Source organism: Drosophila biarmipes, chromosome 3R (genome assembly GCF_025231255.1).
Source record: "Drosophila biarmipes strain raj3 chromosome 3R, RU_DBia_V1.1, whole genome shotgun sequence".
In the NCBI taxonomy this organism is placed as follows: Eukaryota; Metazoa; Arthropoda; class Insecta; order Diptera; family Drosophilidae; genus Drosophila; species Drosophila biarmipes.
Window position 1 is genome coordinate 7,279,844 of NC_066616.1, and position 12,963 is coordinate 7,292,806.

The 12,963-nt window shown below is 43.3% G+C and overlaps 3 protein-coding genes across 5 annotated transcripts; 1 reads left to right on the forward strand and 2 right to left on the reverse strand.

Moving 5' to 3' along the window:
- Positions 1-101: 101 nt before the first annotated feature.
- On the reverse strand, positions 102-1,065 carry LOC108027435 (uncharacterized). Its single transcript, XM_017098883.3, has 3 exons — positions 697-1,065; positions 461-637; positions 102-404 (listed from the first exon to the last, which is right to left on the reverse strand). The coding sequence occupies exons 1-3, from the start codon at positions 952-954 to the stop codon at positions 234-236; spliced, it is 606 nt and encodes a 201-aa protein (XP_016954372.1). The 5' UTR covers positions 955-1,065; the 3' UTR covers positions 102-233.
- Positions 1,066-2,930: 1,865 nt separating this feature from the next.
- On the reverse strand, positions 2,931-6,027 carry LOC108027049 (nuclear cap-binding protein subunit 1). Of its 3 annotated transcripts, none has more exons than XM_050889011.1 (4): positions 5,917-6,027; positions 4,092-5,517; positions 3,578-3,890; positions 2,931-3,508 (listed from the first exon to the last, which is right to left on the reverse strand). In XM_050889011.1, exons 2-4 carry the CDS (start codon positions 5,504-5,506, stop codon positions 2,969-2,971), a joined length of 2,268 nt encoding a protein of 755 aa, XP_050744968.1. In that variant the 5' UTR covers positions 5,507-5,517; positions 5,917-6,027; the 3' UTR covers positions 2,931-2,968. The 3 variants fall into 3 exon arrangements, with proteins under 3 accessions (XP_050744968.1, XP_050744969.1, XP_050744970.1); XM_050889012.1 differs by lacking the exon at positions 5,917-6,027 and adding an exon at positions 5,575-5,769; XM_050889013.1 differs by lacking the exon at positions 5,917-6,027 and having other exon boundaries at positions 3,578-3,887; positions 4,092-5,767.
- A 4,088-nt stretch (positions 6,028-10,115) lies between these two features.
- On the forward strand, positions 10,116-11,998 carry LOC108027048 (UDP-glycosyltransferase UGT5). Its single transcript, XM_017098249.2, has 4 exons — positions 10,116-10,144; positions 10,214-10,451; positions 10,504-11,169; positions 11,239-11,998. Exons 1-4 carry the CDS (start codon positions 10,142-10,144, stop codon positions 11,904-11,906), a joined length of 1,575 nt encoding a protein of 524 aa, XP_016953738.1. The 5' UTR covers positions 10,116-10,141; the 3' UTR covers positions 11,907-11,998.
- Positions 11,999-12,963: the final 965 nt, after the last annotated feature.

The window sequence follows — 12,963 nt, forward strand, 5'->3', positions numbered from 1 at the left end:
TAAAAAGCCATCCCATTTTTGCCACAAGTATTTTAACTTGGCTAGTCCATTTTTTTATTCATTAATCAAGATAATTTTTTCCAAATCCCAAAGTCGATTAATATATTTGCATATTCACATAATAACTGTATTGTAGCATATACCTTGTGTTGATTTTTTTAATCTTATCTTTTTTCTCTATACACAAAACAAAAAAACCAACAAACCTAGAATAGATAAGGTGAAAGTCAAAGTTAGGCTTTTTTAAAATCGCCAACGATTTCTAGGCATATCTCATCAGGACGCTTAACATTGCCTTTGTCAAAGGCAGTAAATAATATTTGGGCCTTGTGACGTCCCTCAGTTAGGGGCACAGCATAGCTTATTAATATTTTCAGATGGAAGGGTTCCACATCTAAAACAGTCTGGGAAGGTACATAGTAATGAATGATGTATGAGTTTTTACTGAAAGCAATCTTACCCCAGGAATGTTTATGCACTTGTCCTTGACTTCCTCCTTGTTGATTACGTGTTTGGTCGAGTAAGGATAGTAAATGGTGTTCTTGTCATAAAAGGACTTGCAGAAATCTTTATCGCTCCCTTTGAACACGGTTGGTTTCCAAACTCCTTTTTCCAACTTATATATAGTAACATCAGTCTGAAATATGATCAACTACAGTCAATATTGCTGCTTTACTAAGATGTATAAGCGCTTACCGCGACCCGATCTCCAGGTTGCACATCCCACTTCATAGTTATGTTTCCATGTATATCGGTCCCACCATTTTTATTCTTTTTACGGATTAACTGGGAAAGATCCGCAATTTTATCGACAGTTTCAAATCCAGGCTTGTCCGGGCAGTCACTGAATAAGTCATCCTTCTCAGGCACAAACTCGTGACTCAATTGGGAGGAAAGGCTTATTATTTGCAGCACGATGAGAATCTGCCATTGGCAAGACAGTTCGCGGACCATTTTTACGATATTAAATGATTATTATTATTTTACGGTTTTTAAGAATGCCTCTGAAGCCTGAGCTCTTGCCGCTTTTATAGGGCCAAGCTATTGATGTTATGTAAGCCAAAGAGTAAGTAATTGAGTTTTTTCACGCTCATGATTCAAATCTGAAATTGATGTGTGTAGAGATTTATACCTACCTTATCACTAGATTCTCGCGTGCTTAAAATGATATCAATCTGGAATCCGGATAGTTAATTTATCAAATAGACCACAGAAAATATCGTTATATTTGTCCGGACAGACGGCCAGACGGACAGACGGAAATGGCTAGATCGGCTCGCCTAATGACGGTGATCAAGAATATATATTCTTTATGAGGTCGGAAACGTCTCCCTCACTGCGTTGCAAACTTCTGACTGAAATCATTATACCCTCTGAAAGGGTATAAAAATGAGACTTCTCTCACATACTGATGTAATAAAATAAATGGTCTGAAAAAAGGAATAAATTAAATTTTTTTGTAATATCTCTGAAGGCAGCAACAATCCTTAAAAATTGTACATGGTGTTATGACTGCAAGAGTGTACAAACTTCGTACAAATATTTTCCCCTTCTAATTTTAAAATAATTTTAACAAGGAAGACCGCTATAGTCGTGTGCCTCGACTATCAGATACTCAGCTAAAGTGAGCAAAAGGAAAATGGAAATATATAAGCAGCAAAGCGATATTTTAGGGCGTCACCTACCGGATATTTCACCAGGTGCTATGTTGGCGGCAGAAAGATTTAAGCGTTTTATCCGTTTGGGGTCGTTAGAGTGGGCGTGGCACATTTTTTGGGTCAATAGGTATTGATGAGATAAATCCGTTTCAGTTAAAATTTTGTTTCTATCATAAAAACTGTCGGAGTTACAAACTTGGGCTGCGCAGGAAGCGCAGGAGTCTGCATGCCAAATCTGACTGATCTATCCCTTATAGTTCCCGAGATCTCAGCATTTATACGGACAGACGGACATGACTAGATCGACTCGGCAATCAAGAATGTATAATTTTTATGGGGTCGGAAACGCTTCCTTCTGCCTGCTACATACTTTCCGACCAGTCTAACATACCCTCTACGACTAATCGACGATAGCGACTGCCGATAGTGTATTCGATGCCATGTTTGATAGTTATCAAAGCATTGTCGACCCTGATAGGGTTATCGATAAAGCAAACAGATGTGCATTAGGGGTTTCCCTTGATGTCGACATTTTGAATCTCTACATGTCAAATGAACATATTTACTTGAACTCGATGTAACCGTTTAACATGGCGCCATTAAAAACGCCAACACTAGATGGCGCTCTTAACTCAGTTTGGACACCTTACAAATGTCCGCCTGTTTGCTTGACTGCAAACACTTGCAACGGATTTTAATGATCTCTTCTCTACTCCTTTGATAGAGTGAATTAAATAATGAATTAGGGTTTCGTGATATTTTTCAGCCTTGGATGATTATGTGGTGACTTGGATTGCTCCGAGACATTTTCCTCCCTTCCTAGCCGGACATCACCCATAGATGGTGCTTTTTAATTTTTCATTAATTTCTTTCATTAGTTTCTCGCACATTTTCAAGTAACCTTACAAAAGCTAAGTGCTGCAAAACTTATAGGCGCGAAGTTTAAATTACTCGTACAGAAACACTTAAAGGTAAACCCTTGAGACATAATTGTTAAAAAAGGCAGATAAATCGTTTTATTCTTAATTTGCTGGGACCTACAACCGAGACGTTTTAGTCTTGAAAATAAATGCGTAGCTTCGGTCTGAGTTTTATTGGGTGTTCTTAATATACATTTGTCTGTAAATAAAAATGAATTCGATTTAGAAATTTAGCGAATTAAAAAAAAAGCCAAGTATGTCCAGGCTTTCATAGTATGCATTATAGTTGCACACTGCACTACCCCGTGGATACCTGCCTAGATACCAGGTAAAAATAAGAAAGAATATTAAATAAGGCATCGTGAATAAGAATGTTATTGTGGAATACAATTATGCCTTAACGTATGCTAAAAATCCCCGAATCGTTTTTGAAATGCTCTCTCTGAGGTCACCCTCTGCGGAGATTTTTTCCAGTTTGCAGGACATATTTTTGTAGTCGGCGGCATAGATAAAAAGCGTCTCTTGAAGACGGCCGAGAACCCAGTGGAACCAGTACTGCTCCTCGGACCCCTCCTGTTCCTCCGGAGCAGCAGAAAGAGCCTTCACGGAGCGGTTAACGATGTCCAGTAAAATGCCCCTGACTGCGCAACCCGCCTCACTCGGACAGTCCACATCCACAACTTCGGTCTGCTGTTGGACACGCCTCACATGGCGCACAGTGGAGTGGAGCAGCTCCCAGGCGTACATCTTGGTGAGCTCCTTCCGCATTTGCGGTCCTAGGATCCAGGACACCATGCTTCTGGGCTCGATCACCTTCATGCGAATCAGTCTCTCGCTCACCACCAATTTGTATTGGTCGCTGTCGACCCAAAGCTCGAAGAGTCCGCCCAAGATGGCATGTTGCTTCTCCGATTCGGGCGCCTCCATTTCCTTGAAAGGGAATTAGGGTATTAGGGCTTAAAAATCTAATGTGTACTTTAAAGAAATAATAAATCCTACCTTAAGCACAGAGTGGTACTTGCAGAGTATTGCGTAAGTATGGCTGAACGATTTGGACCCGAGGTAAAGGCAGTTCTGAGTTAACACGTTGATCTTGAGCAGGGGTCCTATTCCCGTGGTGCTATTTATAATGGTGGAGATCATTTCCGGGCAGGATTGCTTGCTGCGCATCGCCTCCAGGAGATTCTTGGATAGCATCGCACCCGGGAGTGTTTCGTCGACGAATTTGAAGTGCGGTATGGAAGTCCGCGGAAGGAAACCGGCCAGGAAATCCGGCAGAATCTCTACTATCCTCTCGGGGTATGAGAGCCTGCTTTTTGGGAGTTAATAAGGGCAATAAATATAAGATTATTATTTCTGTCTGATCATATAATATATATAATCTTAAATATATAGAAGTATAAACTCCGAAAAAAAAGGAATAAACATAGACAACTAATCTTTCTAGTGCAATAACTCCTTGACTTACAGTGAAAAATAAGAATCCCTTTTTAAATTTGTTGTTATTACATACCTGACACACTTCTTAATCAATTCCCTGAGAAAAACCGCCTTCGGCTGGAGATTGTTGACACTCGGATCGATCGGGGAGCGGACACTTCTTCCCCACTTGTCCCAGTAGAAGGCGAACCCGAAGTTGCTCAGGTGGAACGACAGCCAGTTGACCAGCCGGTCGAAGCAGGCCACGCTCATGTAGTCCAGGCGATCGAAGAGGATGAGCGCGGCCTGGTCGACCACGCGGGGCACCTTCTCCGGCTGCCGCTTGCAGAGCTCCACCAGCAGGGCTCCATAGTTGATGTTGATCCACTGAGAAGCGGGCAGATGCAGCATCTCGCCCAGAATCACCTCCACAATGGAGTGGTAAACCGCCAACTGGCTCTTGGAGGCGGCGTAGGCCAGGAGGTTGTCGGCGCAGCTCCTTCTCTCCAGATGCTGGGAGTTGAGGATATCCTGGATCTGGATCTCCATCAGATGCCGCTCAATGCGCAGCACATGGGGCAATTCGCGCTGCTCGTCGCCAATGTCGGAGGAAAAGAGGCAAAAGGACACTCGAGGTGGGGGATATGGACACTTGGGCTCATGGGGCGTCACCTGGAAGTCCCGCAGGATGTGCAGCGGTCCGATACTCAGGGCCTCGTCGAACGCCAGATAGGGACGCGGGATCAGCTGGTGCTCCGGTTCGGCGAACAGCTCCCGCCTCATATCATCTACCCTTTGCCACAGCAAATCCAAGTAGTCCCTCTGCTTCGAGTCCCGCCAAATACCCAACACGGCGGTGGGCAAGATGCTCCTCTTCTTGATGTAAATCTGCAGCGTGAGCATTATTCCCTCGAACTCGGCCTTGCCCTGCAGATCCCTGCCGATCAGGGGAACCGCGGAAAGCACACAGTAGGCCAGCCAGTCCAGTCGGGTCTGCGGCACAGGATCCACATCATCCGGATCCTTCACGTTCTCGCACTCCTTCACGAGGCCCGCGAGGAAGCTCAGCAATGACGACGAGGTGACCACATGGCAATTGTACAGGTCCACCAAGAAGTGGACCACTCCCCGCACCTTGTACCACTCGCGGTTGCAGATGGACTCGTGCAGCTTCTGCATCATGAAGGTCAGGCATTCGTAGGCGAACTCGAAGTTGACGATGTTCAGCAGGCCCACAAATGTGGCATAGGCACTGGACTGCCAGGGATGGGTGCCCACGCAGGCAATCAGGAGCTGCAGGATGTGCTTTCGCAGCTCGGCGCTGATCTCGTTGCGCAGCAGGTACGAGAGGTTCTCCAGCTTCAGCTCGATGGAGTTGCCGCCCTGGTAGCTCAAGCTCCGCATCCACCTGTCCACGGCCACCAGCTTGTCCTCGGCCATTCTCTTCCGGCGACTGTCGTCCTCCTCATCGCCACTCCAATCTGCACGCTTGCGACGACCTGGCTCCATTTTAAATCGATCTGGGAGTAGTGATTGTTAATGTGATATCTTTATTACTGAGCCACTAAAAATAGTACAATTTTGAAAAGCAAATTATTGATCAAATTAAAAGTGAATACGATTGGGCACGCGGGGGAAATTATTAGTTCATTCGTAAGTTAATTTTAGAAATTATCTCACAATTATTCAAATACGTTTACTATTAAAACAATTATTCCGAAGTTTTTCACAGGTTTCAGATCGAATGAATAAACCGTTTGAGCAAAACTCTGATTGTTAATTGACATTGACTTTCAAAGCCTGCTTAGGAAACGCCAACATTGTCTCCGTCCATGATTATAAGTTCTTTTTTAAATTTTTACACGAAATGAAAACGGTTGTTTATTTATTCACTGAATTCCCAAGGAAGTTTATCTTACAACACTGTTTAAATTATTCCGAATTAATACAAAGTTTTCAGACTTCTCGACTTGACTAGAAAAACCGGAATGAGGAAAAACTGCTTATAAATTGACAAGAAAACATTAAAGGCCTGCTTTATCCAGATTTCAAATTTTGGATATTACATTTTAAACTTCAATAGAATAGACATCTTTTACGGCAGAAAACCGAGGATTGGTTAAATTATTTTATCAACCGACAAAACATGAGGATTGGTAGCGCCCCAAGGCGAGTTTGGGGTCACGTCTCCCAGTCCGAGGTCAACAAACTACCGAAAAGCCATCGCATCTCCATCGGAGTTCAGTGGGTACTTGAGCACCCGACTTGAGAGGCTTCCCCCTTTCCCAGGCGCAGATAGCGCTTCATTACGGCGCAATTATGTCAAATAATTTGGCGGCCACTTCAGCTGCACAGCCATCTCTGTCCCAGGGCCCTCGATCCGACACTTGCAAGTGGCCGCTTTCGCTGGAAATCAATTCAACTATGACTCAATTTTATTCTCACAGGGATTCCAGTCACCAGCCGCATCCTACTGCACCCGCACACAATGCCCTGATTAATTCCACACGAACAGCTCCGAAGAGCGGCTGATGATTAGCACACGGATGGCAGGGATCTCTACCCCCACCCCAAAGCCATAAGCATATCCACCCAGTGCCAGTACCACACATCAAATCCAGCGAATGCATAAATCGAAAGGCCCGAAGACCCAAGGTGGGACCACCCACGCGGCCGTCTGTGCTTTTATTGCTCACAAAGTAGCGTAAACAAATTGCGCTTCTAACGGCGGCGGCATTGGCATATCCACATCCAGAAAGCCAACGCCACCACACACCTGATGGCCCTGATGGATGGACTCGGATGGGTGGCTGTGGACGGAGCATATGGATGGCTAGGGACGAGCATGAATGAATGGAGCCGAGCCGAGCTGAGTTGAGGAGTTCCACTAGCGCATTAAATGCTGGGGAGTTCATTTAATGGGGGAGTTCATGTAATGTACTAGTTGAATAGTGGGATGCACAGGAAAAAATCCAGTCAATGTGGAACTAGAGGGTAAAACCAGCTATACGAGCTCATAAAAATAAAGAAGCGTATCAGGGGTTAAAATAAACTATTTCTTAAATTTTTCAACTGATTATGCATAGGTTGTACACAAACCTTCGTACTTTCTGTGGTAACTTTGATTTATTTCATTCATAATAAGATTAATATTATTATTAGATATTTATTTTGTTAAAGTATTTGATGAAATTTTTAATAATAATTATGCTTATGCACTAAATTTATTTTTTGGACTTCTGGTAAAACGTTTATTTAATTCCCTTATAAAGAAGAGTTCATTGTGATGATACCATAAAAGCATGGTAGTAAAATGAATTATAATATTATATATGTAATATGGCCTCAAGCATTAATAATTATTATTATACCTATTTTTAGAAACTTAAAATAAATTTAAATTGTTTTTTTTTTTAGATTTTTTAAAAATAAAAGTTTGCATGCATTTTTATGAGTAAATACATTCCCTAACTTAGATCGATCTCTCCTTTCCGTGTAGCATTGTTTGTTGTTGCATCGCGCTTTGCTTATTTGGAGTACGGTTTGGGTTATTTGCGTCTGTTGTGTGGTCCGTTCCCTTCGGTTTTTCCGCTCGGCGCTGCCCTTCCGACATGTATTTCCAAACAGTGGTCAACTAATGTGTCCCAAATGCCCCGGGCGACAATCAAAACAAGCCACTTGGCCCAGGACCACCGCAGAACAGCTGTCTAGACGGCTTTCGAGTGGAGGCCCAATTAGCCACCTTGGCCGAGACTCCCAAACACTGGCCACTTGAGTAGCTGGGAAACGGGATCCTGGCGGCATTGTGGACTGCGTTCACACATATTTCACCGTCCTGCCGACATCCTCGAGTGTGTCCTGTCTGGTCGGGAGCGGCGACAAGGCGTGATCTGTAAACAATGCCACACGCATGATTACATGATCACGGAGCCGGTGCATCACCATCGCCACGAGTGCATTCGAGTGCAGGGAAAGCTGACTGGCGGCCCCGGCGGTTTCCAATTGCATATTAGCGTCGCCGCGAAGGAGAAGGTCGGCCCCTCACTGAGGGAAAATATAAATTGGAAACGATATGTTATGGGAATTCTTAACCATTATTATTTTATAACATTCAAGAAGTAAATAAGTAAACTAGCTTTTCAAATTACGGATATCAAATGCTGTAATGGTATTAAATAATCAAAAGGTCAACCAGAAAAACCTTCGATCTAAACATTTTCTTTTGTGTTAGCTATAAGTAAATCAATATTATTATGGTGATTATGGTGATTATGGTGACTGCGTAAAAATTTAAAAATGATCTACATGAACTAACCAATTTAAAATATCTTCTGTATTGCATTGATCAACGAATAATTGGAAGTATATGCAATACTATTACCGAAACCAATTTTTGCAGCTCACACTCAACAAATACTTGCCTTGATTTTTAGAAATTCTACAACGATATGAATTATAAGTTTATTTTTCTAGGTTAAAATTAAGTTACCTATTTCTTCTAAACCTAAGAAAAAACCTCGAATTTGTTTGGGTGCAGGTATAAAGATAGAAGAATCGCAAAGAGATTCAGATACAGATACGGATGCAGTGAGGCAAGATGCGCACTTTTAAGCTCTTAAGTACGGACGATTCACTTTGGCCAAATGTGCGCTTTTCAATTCCAATTCCGAGTCCATTTCTGTTTCGATTTCCACACTGGAAATAGCTGATTTTTCAATTACCAATGGTCGGCCGAAGACAAGTACGCGTATTATTAATGTAATAGCGGCTAATTGCGCATTCGCTGCGAGGGAAATTAGAACGCAGGCGAAACACTTCAGGCCGCGGCTTAAAAGCTTTGATTTTGATGGAACACTTGGCCATCGGACGCGGAATTTATGGCCGCATTTGGCCGTTGAGATCATTGCAGTGATTGCCAAGAATGGGCATTATCCAAAGATTAGAGAATTTGCAATAACTTCAGCCACTTGAGCCCCTTCCCCTCGGGAAACACATGACCGATCAAGGTTTATGGCCGAATCGCAGCAAGCACCCGCCAAATGCCAATCGCCAAACGCCGAATTCACCGCAGAAAAGTCGTTGCATTTATTTGGCCTGGCCGAGACAATAAACAAAGTATCACTGCTGGCGTGCAGCAACAAATAGAGGCAATCTAAATACGAGTACGACTGCGAATGCGAATGCGCCCCCAGAACAATAAAAACACATTGGCAAAATATGACAAAGTAAACAATAATAATAAGTCCGCCGCGAATGGCTGCCAATTGAATGATCGATGCGGACGCGCTACTGATCAGAACTCACAATCGCAATCCCAATCCGCCCAGAGGTTCGGGCCGGACGTCACAGAATCCCCCGAAATTCCAGTTCAAACATTAAATTTAATTGCCTACAAATTGGCGCGTTGAGTTTTACGGCAATTTAACCATTTATTTGCTTAAATGGGCGAATATGTATCTGGCTGAATGGCGAATCGGAAAGTTTGCAAGGGAAGCCCATTGTTTAGGACCATAATTTAGCTTACTATTCTGGGTGGCAGCCGGGAAGCAAATATTTAATTTAGGCAAATATCCATGATTTATTTACTACTTCCCATCGTTTGGGAAGTACAACATAAACTTCTGGCGAAAAGTTTTTGAAATGGGGAAACGACTTTATCAAAGATCACTTAAATCATGTCTTTTTATAAAACGGGAAGCAGGAAAAGGAAGAAAATCAAATCTTTTGTCTTTTCATTAACAACTTTAATACCAAGTACCACTAAAATCTTTAGTATCGCCAAAGAATTATAATAATCCAAGTCAGAAGATAATCACTGGAAAATGTAAACACACTTTTACTTTATCAAGTTCGTTCTGATGCTGTCTATCTCCAAAAATGTTATGCACCCACAGATAAAATCTGTTGAATGACTCTTATCACTGAAGACTACAAGCCTGAACGACGTGATTTAAAAATAGGTGTTTTATCGGTGTCAAGCAGTGCCGTTGAACCGAAACAATCTCCAGACGTATCTTCCCGCCGTTTGACAAATCTGTGAATACCACCGCAGAAATGTGAGATATTACATATAAACCTCTGCCATGATCGTCCCTGCTCAGTATAGCCGTGTCTGGCGAGTGTTTAAGATATACCTATTGTGTAATGGTTTGTTTTCTGACCGACTCACCATAGAATATATTTAATTATAACTCTTTATCCATTTTGAAACCGCAGATACTTATTTTGAAGTTGCTTTTCCTAAGCCTTGTGGGCATTGGAGATGGGGCCCGAATTCTGGCACCTTTTTTCCTGCCTGTAAAGAGCCACTTCATGATGACAAATGCTATTATAAGAGAACTGGTAAAACGTGGACACGAGGTCACATTCATAACCCCCTTATCGTTGGCCAAGGAAAACCTGGGCCCAAATTACACGGAAATTCTACTGCCCCATTATGACACATGGGCAGATAGTGAGTCAGTTCAGTGCTTTTAAAATCTAAATACTAAGGTGTTTCTTCACAGTATCTGCAATGATGAAGACCACTTCGGCGCTGGATTTGATCAACATGTCGACCATGACTCATATGCACCTGGGCCAACACATTGGTATCAAGTCAACGGATTTTGCACTGGCCCAACCTGAAGTTCAGGAGCTAATTCACGCCAAGGACAAGATCGGGAAATACGATCTTCTCCTGGTGGAACAGTTCTACAACGAAGGCGCTCTTATGCTCGGCCACATCTACCAAATACCCGTCATCAGCATAGCGACCTTTGCCTACGCCAACTACTTCAGCCAAATCTTTGGCCTTATAAACCCCTTATCTTATGTCCCGAATGTGTTTTTGTCCTGCACCGATAGAATGACTCTGCGGGAGCGATTGGAAAATGTCGTGATAAGCGCTGCTGAGGATGTGGTTCGGGAAGTGTCCTACTACCCGGCTCAGGACGCCATTATCCGGAAGTATTTTGGCAAGTTAATGCCGGAAGTGCCGACGGTTAAGCAACTGGAAAGGAACATCTCACTTATACTTCTGAACAGCTACATGCCGCTGACGTCTGCGAGACCAATGGCCCAGAACATGATTTCGGTGGGCGGCCTGCATATCCAGCCCCCCAAACCTCTGCCAGAGAGTATAAAAAAGTTCCTTGATGATGCAGAGTTCGGTGCTGTCTACTTTAGCTTGGGTGAGTGTCATCCAAAATATTATATTGTTAATAGCCCAGCTCAAAGTATATATTCTTTGCCATTTCTAGGATCCCAAGTGCGCAGCGCTGACATGCCACCTGAGAAAATCGAGATGTTCCTTTCCGTCTTCGCCAGCCTAAAGCAACGTGTCCTTTGGAAATTCGAAGGCGACCAGTTGTCGAACATTCCCGACAATGTCCGGATTGAGAAGTGGTTGCCCCAGTCAGACATACTGGCCCACCCGAAGGTAAAGGCTTTCATTGCCCACGGCGGGCTCTTTGGGACGCAGGAGGCAGTCTATCACGCGGTTCCGGTGCTCGGAATGCCCTTCTACTTCGACCAGGCTCTGAACATAAAGGCGGGCCAAGCTGCTGGGTACGCCATTGGATTGGATTATCGCACTATTTCGGAGGATCTGCTCAAATCTGCGCTTACTGAACTTCTAACGAATCCCATGTACAAAACCAACGTGGATAAAGCATCTCGGATATTTCGCGACCGTCCCCTTGGGGCCATGGACACGGCTATCTACTGGATTAACTATGTAATTGAACACCGCGGAGCTCCGCATATGGTGGCAGCAGGAGTTCATCTCCCCTGGTTCCAGTTTTATCTGCTGGACGTCTGCTTAATTTTACTGATAGTTACTCTACTTCCATTTTGGACTTTGTACGCCATTTATCGAAAGGTGAAGTCCTTGCGAAGGACAGAATCCTTGGATAAAAAGGACAATTAGAATGAATGTAAGATGACGTTGATGGTTACATTAAAAATGATATCTCAAACTAGTAGCTAATTTATTTAGTCTGCAAATAAACAATGATTGTAACGGAGGTTGGTGTATTTGCAATTATAAAACAATGATCAAATTATTATAAAAACTCTGTCTGTTCGAGTAATTGTACTGACAATTAAGAGAGTCGCCACATGGTCACTTCCACGAAATGTTTTTTAAATACTTGATCTGCACTTTGCTGCTTCTTATACATATTTTTGCAATAATAGCCGAACACTTAAGCTCTGGCACTTGAGCTTCTACTTAAGTATTTAATGAATCCAAATTGGAATGGTCCTACAATGTTGTACTTAAGGCGCCTGAGTGCCGGGCCAAGTGTTCTTTTCGAATTAGGCAAAAATGCAAAAGTCTTGAGTAGAGAGGAAATCCACATCCAGAAAAAGCACGCTCATCACAGATTTAATGGGATTTCAACATCATCATCATGTAGCCAGGGACTTGGATTGCCCAATTGATGATATGACCTCTAAGACTGCTGAAGTATGCGCTTACCAAATCGTCGAGAAGCGATAAAATCACTCCTGGAAAAATCATAAAATTATACATAAACCATGGGAGATTCACAAGAATCTGTTAAATGAAGAATCAAAACACTAGTTTCAGGAATCTTTTGTGTCTTTAAAGAACTCTAGAGACATAGTTCCCTGTGTTTATACTTGGAGCATCTAAGTACGCTCACGATTATCCCAGATATGTGCAATACATTTCTGTCCAATCCGAAAATGGCATAAACAAAGTGACCCCAAAGACAGTTGCTTCCTGCAACCGCAGCGCCATTTCGAGCGCCATTCGGGCCCAGAAAGGGGATGTTTACACGACTCCGGAGACTGGGAGGCTGGAAGACCGGGAGACCGGGAGACCGGGAGACCGGGTCTCCGGCAAGTGCACTTGAGGCCGGAGTGCGGAGACACGATCCGCGAGCTCCAGGGCTCATTATGCATTCACGGACTGACATTGAAGTGGGTGCGACGCCCATGCTGGATGCTTCCTCGGCTAT

Bases quoted from the DNA above. Each gene is read 5' to 3' on its own strand.
- LOC108027435 (XM_017098883.3), bottom strand. From the start codon at position 954: ATGGTCCGCGAACTGTCTTGCCAATGGCAGATTCTCATCGTGCTGCAA. The intron at 638-696 runs GTAAGCGCTTAT...ATCATATTTCAG, and splicing joins AACCTGGAGATCGGGTCGCG to ACTGATGTTACTATATATAA. The intron at 405-460 runs GTAAGATTGCTT...GTACCTTCCCAG, and splicing joins AGTGCATAAACATTCCTGGG to ACTGTTTTAGATGTGGAACC.
- LOC108027049 (XM_050889011.1), bottom strand. From the start codon at position 5,506: ATGGAGCCAGGTCGTCGCAAGCGTGCAGATTGGAGTGGCGATGAGGAG. The intron at 3,891-4,091 runs GTATGTAATAAC...ACTCCCAAAAAG, and splicing joins TTGATTAAGAAGTGTGTCAG to CAGGCTCTCATACCCCGAGA. The intron at 3,509-3,577 runs GTAGGATTTATT...TTCCCTTTCAAG, and splicing joins AGTACCACTCTGTGCTTAAG to GAAATGGAGGCGCCCGAATC.
- LOC108027048 (XM_017098249.2), top strand. The intron at 10,452-10,503 runs GTGAGTCAGTTC...GTTTCTTCACAG, and splicing joins TTATGACACATGGGCAGATA to TATCTGCAATGATGAAGACC. The intron at 11,170-11,238 runs GTGAGTGTCATC...TGCCATTTCTAG, and splicing joins TGCTGTCTACTTTAGCTTGG to GATCCCAAGTGCGCAGCGCT.